The 6,000-nt window shown below is 30.0% G+C and overlaps 1 protein-coding gene across 1 annotated transcript in view; it reads right to left on the bottom strand.

Annotated features, from left to right (window-relative positions):
* Positions 1-227: 227 nt before the first annotated feature.
* LOC149077218 (B-cell receptor CD22-like) overlaps positions 228-6,000 on the bottom strand; it is a 47,941-nt gene continuing 42,168 nt past the window's right edge. Inside the window, exons 12-15 of the mRNA XM_089244959.1 lie at positions 3,748-3,806; positions 2,411-2,496; positions 1,045-1,169; positions 228-338 (exon numbers count right to left, since the gene is read on the bottom strand). Coding sequence (XP_089101085.1) covers positions 1,119-1,169; positions 2,411-2,496; positions 3,748-3,806 — 196 coding nt within the window. The 3' untranslated portion in view covers positions 228-338; positions 1,045-1,118. The remainder of the gene's footprint in view (positions 339-1,044; positions 1,170-2,410; positions 2,497-3,747; positions 3,807-6,000) is intronic.

Here is a 6,000-nt window from a genome sequence, read left to right as displayed (position 1 = left end):
ATTTTAATAACCATACAATTAATATTTTGAACTTCTTCGAATAATTCCATAAAATGTGGAAAAATTATTACGTAAAAATTTATTTTAAAGTAATGTTTGTTAATTTTCGAACAAATTTTTCAAAAAGCACAGCTTTTCTCAACTTTCTTACTCTAAATTTAAGAAACATCAATACAGCTAAAATTTAAAAAGTGTGAAGAGATTAAATCTTATCATATTTCTAGTAATCAAGATATCGAACTAAAATTATAGAATAACATTGGATTTATTTTAAACATACATACAATGAAAATGAAAGATGTGTTACAATGTTCGTCTGGTGTTGCATTTCACGGCAACTGTAATGATAAATAGAATAAATCAAAAGTGCTTAGTTGAAAAATAACATAATTAGCATTCTTAAAATAATACTGCGAATAAATGAACAATATGTTTTCATCTCTATGTTATGTACAAAAACATTTTGACTGAATGAGAGGAGAATAATTGAGAATCGTAAATGACATATTTTTTAATTCATTTTGTAAAAAAGTATCGTGATTACAGAAAAAATTACGATTTTATACAATTACATTTCATCAAGATTAAAAACTATTCAAATACTGGTATCTACTTGAGTCCAGAATTAATTCCCATACTTATACTTGGTTGAAAAACTATCTTTTAATGAACTATTCTGATTATTTTGATTATTGCGTAATTTCGGAAAAAGTAACAATTTTTGAAGCGTGTGCGTTCTTTCACAGCATACTGATATTACATCTCTCATGAGGGTTTCATGTGAAAAATTGGGGTTAAATCCTTTGTACATTATAAGTTTCTAAACATTTTTATCAATCACAATATTCTAGTTATTTTTTGTGTATTTTTTTCAATTTGTTGAAAACAATTTTGAGTGTAAAAATATAATTGTTAGATGTACAATACTGCTGCTAAAAATTTACTTGAAGTCTTCATTAAACTATTTTCAGTTTTTTAAACTATTTTTCTTTTCATAGAAGGAAACAATATAGGTATAGGCATCATTTCTCCATCTTATCTCACCTGTAATAACTGTTGATGAGCACATTGTAAAAAAAGATATTATTTTGGAACATTCAAATGCAAATGATCAGCGTTCACACTACACTCTCTTTACGCACCGCTCGTTCTTCTGAATCAACGGATTCCTAAAAATGATAATAATTTTACACTTAGAATGATTAAAAACTCTAAACCATCGACGTGACTTGCCTTAAAACAAACATGTTCCGACTGTAAAACAGATCCATTATTTTTTTTTTACTGTCGGATAGGTTCTATAACAACCGACATGATTATTTCCGCTGGTTATCTCGTGGTGAATTTCGATCTCGTTTGGTAGATCAAAATATATTCATATATTTCCTAACACTTTCAAAAAATCCACTGCACAGTTTCTCACTACTCATTTTTACTGCAGAACTCACTAGAGCGATTTCTGGAGTTTGAAATATTTCAGTTGTCACGTCAATTGATCATAGATAAATAATAGACTTCTAGCCAAAGTATACACAGCCATTTATTTTCGTTTTCAGGGATTTTGAACTTACTTCATCCAAAAAAATGATTAGTTCGTTATATGGAAGAGGATAGTGCATAAGAAAGTGCCTTTATCTTAAAGTTACTCACGAATCGCATATTTGAAAAGTATACTTCCGAAAGTGCGATATTCGATTTCAATTCAAAATCCCTCATGAAATTGATGGAAAGAATAGCATATAAAGCGTAAAATAAGAGTTTCCGTTATAGTTTATGGAATTCATTCCTTCATTTTCTGCAACTTTCTAACCCAAATATCTAAGCCAATATTGCACTTAAAAAACATGGATTTTTTTTTCTTCTCTTTTTATTTTTTGCACAGAAGCGACAGTGCAACAACTTTATATAATTAGGTTTTTTTAATGCTAGGCTAATAAAAACAAATTGTTTAATTTTTTTTATAACCATACAGCCCCCTGCTATATGAATAACGTATCTGATGTCTAAACGCTATTTCAATACTTTCTAATTATAATTATGCTTCAAGGATCAACGGTTCGCGGGTTATTCCAAGAGAAAGAGATTTATATCACCTTGCATTTTTCCGAATATTGCAAGCCATACGTTACAAATTATGATATTCTGCAAAAAAAATTCTAAACACTTAGTAAGCGCGAACACAAAAAAATGTATGTTCAGTACCACTCAAGCAAGAGAAGACAATTGAATAATATCAAATTAAACAAAGGAAATGAACATTTTAAATTGAATTATTCTCGTGGATAAAGAATGTTGAATGTTTCAATCGAGATTGTAAATGCTGAACAAACATCGAATATAATTGTTTTAATTGGAATTAAATAGAATTATTATTTGAAATCAAATTTTAATTCATTCAAATTGTAATTACTTGAAACCTTTGGTCTGATAAATGTATGTTTGTTCTTGCTCCCGGTTGAGAAGTATTCGATTTTATATCTCTTGGTCTGGAACGACCTGAAATGAATTGATTAAATGCATGAATTTATATTAATTGAGAAAAAATACTGATATATATTTCATTAATCCTTTCATTCCTTCCAAAATAAACATAAACAAGAGCACGTCTTAAATCGGTAGAGAAAACTGAGATGAGTAAATTAATGTTCTTGGAAAAAAACAGCGAAAGTGAATCTGGAAATTTAGTAAGTATAAATAATTCAGTTATTTTACAACTAATATATTTCTAAGTAATATTTTTCGCTAGATATAATCTGCAAATGAATTTAAATTTGAACAAAAAACAACTAACGTCGCTTTATTTATTTCTCTCTCACGTTTTAAATTCGCTTACAGTAATTACGGTAATGTGACCAATGATATTAGTTAATACATTTTTGCTCGATATCAGGTCAAGAATTAAGATATTGAGTGTAATTTTGTTCGTATTAATTCACTATATTTCATCTGTTTTATTTCTTAGGACATCCCTTTTTCTTTGTACGATATTCCTGCTATTTCATCCCTTTTTGAACGGATTTAAATTAATGAAATTCAGGTTTTGACTCGAAACGGAAATAAATAAATGCAAATGAGAAGCTTTTGAAACCTCCTTTGAAAAATGAGAACGCATTATATAAGAAATTTTACGGATATCCATTTTTTTTAAATTCATTTTAATATTAGGGATTTGAATTTTTCTATCTTTCTATGATATATTTGTGTACGAACTCACGTGAATATAACTGGTTGCATTCCGATTTACATACAAAACAGTTTTCTTTTAATATATTTTTTTTTGAATTGTGTACATTAATACACAGTAACTAAAACCAGATCACGAAATGCCAACAAACCTAATAGTTGTCTTTTCTTTTCTTTTTTTAAATTTAAGAATTAGCATAATCTATTTATCCAGCTGTATACGCAGAAGATTCCGCTGACTTTTATTGCCCCGTGAGCTTCGAAAACATGTTTTCCTATCTTAGGAAAGATAAAAAAAAACCAGAATACTAATTACTCTGTTAGTTTCTGCGATTAGTATTCCACCACGTAATTGAGGCTTCACTTAATTAAAAGACAACTTCGGGTCGTTATCTAATGCTGAAAGCAACACACACACAACATCACTTTCTTTTCCCCCTACCGGAATTATTTTTGCTATGGTTCTGACAAGTAAAACGTTGCTTTCATGTTCGCTTAAATCTGATGATGTAATGAGTCCCTTCGCGTAAATATGTAATGCGAGCGAAAGGATCGAAAACTTACTTTTTGGGATGAGATCGGGGCTTTCGTTCCTTTCTCTCATTCGTTGCAATTCCGGTTCACTATCGACGAGAAGGGGGAAAAAGTCACAGAAATTATTTTAGTATGAGAATAGAATATTTAAAAAAAAAATATATATATATATAATATTATAAAATTTAAATCAAATATATATATTATTATAGAACTTCAATCGAATATATATATATATTACTATAGAATTCAATAAGACATTTATTAGGAATTTTGCGCACGAAAATTTTGTGATTATCTGAAGAAAATTAATAGATTGACATGTTTTCTACAAGAAATGTATGGTCGACGTTCCTTATAACAACCGTGCTTTATTGCGATGAATCCATAATAATAACGGGACCAAATTTTACCAAATTTAGAAGCGTGAATCACTCATAAAAATTCAATTTTACTTATCCAAATTTTGTTGGAGTGAAAATACTCCTTCAAATTTAAGAAAAATTTTTATAGAGTTATTTCTCTGTTTTTCACAAGATCAAAAAACCTCTTTTGACGGAATTATTCCTTAAAATTCTGGAGAGGTCTGAAAAAAAAATACTCTTCATAATTATTTTTTCGGACAACGTTCATTCTCAGTCACTCTCAGACTCTAAACATACATACGTTGTAATTTTATCTACCACAGAAAAATGGTGGCTTTCTTAGTCAGTTTTGGTCAGTATTGGTCCATAACCAATAAGCGGTTGAAAATGAAAATTTTATCAACCAAAACATGGCTTCTGGAAAATAATTTCACAGTACATTGAGCACTATATTGAGAAACATCGTTAAATGGTACCCCTTCTGCCACCTATCAAATAAAAAACACAACTGTTATGATTCGGATTGGTGGACGATTTTCAATTAATATGCGCCACGAAAAAATAAAATACAGCATGATGTTAGTAAATATTTTATAAAGAATAATACTTACATTACTTGGAATTTTAAGTTTGCTGTGAGATTTTAACAGTTACTATTTGTATTTAGTAAAATAATATGAATAAAAGTTTGGCACAATTATAAAAGTTAAAATAAAATAAGCCTTTCTAATTATACTAATGTTGTTATACTACCTTTGAATTTCGACACTTAAAATTATACATTATTGCTTACAAAGTAATCACTAACATCACACTGTATTGCTTTTTTCATGTCGCACACCAATCAAAAACCAATCACCCATTCCAATAATAACAGTTGAAGTTTTTATTTGATAGGTGGCAGAAGAAGTTCAAGTTTGGCGATGTTTCTCAATATAATACATACTGTACTGTACATTTATTTTCTAGAAGGCGTGTTTTGGCTGATAAAATTTTATTTTTACCTGTTTGTTGGTTATGGAAATTGATTATGAAATGCATCATTTTCTCCAGGGTGAATAAAATTACAAAATATATGCGCATCTATAATTTTTCTTTTGCTGAGTAGAAAATAATTCCCTATATTGTATAAGCTAGCATGTTCTTTTGTCAATCTGCACAGATATCGAAATTCTGTGCGCAGGGAAACAGGTCAGTGAAATAAAAGACAATATGCGCTCATCTGAAAGAAAACAAATTTAGAGGGCGCATTCTTCATGTAGGAATTAAAATTTTCCTTTCCCTGCGAGCATCTCGACGCTTATCAGGCCCTAACCCCAAATCCTGGAGGTAGCCCACCCCTTCCTATACTGAGATGTTTATAGAGGGCCTCTTCTGTATTGAGTTCATAGTGTAAAAAAATAATAATAATGCAATTTGTCCATGGTTTAGTGCAAATGTTAGAATAGTTAGCATTTCTCTACAAACAATTTAATGCACATTAATTGTATACGTACATGACACATTTGAATTTTAGTGATTTGATTTAGATTTTTCATTAGTATTTTATGGTACGCATACACACACATACATAGGCATGACGTAATCTCGAACACAGGCCAAAATTTTCGCTTGGGACCCTTGGGATCCCTGGGACAGGCAAAACAAACGTTGAAGAACCTTTTCAACTGGGGAGAAAATGTCTGGTTTATCAGCAAAAAATTTGAAGCCCCGAATTAATGGGGGGGGGGGGCATATCAAAATTAGGTCTAGCTCGAGCAGTTCCAGCACTTTAAGAGCTTCTGTATTTTTAGTCGGGAAATGAACTTTCTTGGTGTCACTTCTTTTATTTCCCCTGTACCGTTTTGGTACATAAGGAGTTTATGGTCACTTTCGAACATATAGCAATGTTGTTATCAAGTTTTTTCTTCAAAAGAAA

The sequence above is a fragment of the Pholcus phalangioides genome, unplaced genomic scaffold (genome assembly GCF_987345545.1).
Source record: "Pholcus phalangioides strain wild (caught in Gottingen) unplaced genomic scaffold, Ppha-v1.0 ptg000015l_1, whole genome shotgun sequence".
Taxonomy (NCBI): domain Eukaryota; kingdom Metazoa; phylum Arthropoda; class Arachnida; order Araneae; family Pholcidae; genus Pholcus; species Pholcus phalangioides.
The sequence above is the reverse complement of the archived record's forward strand: the minus strand, read 5'-3'. Positions and strand labels throughout refer to the sequence as shown.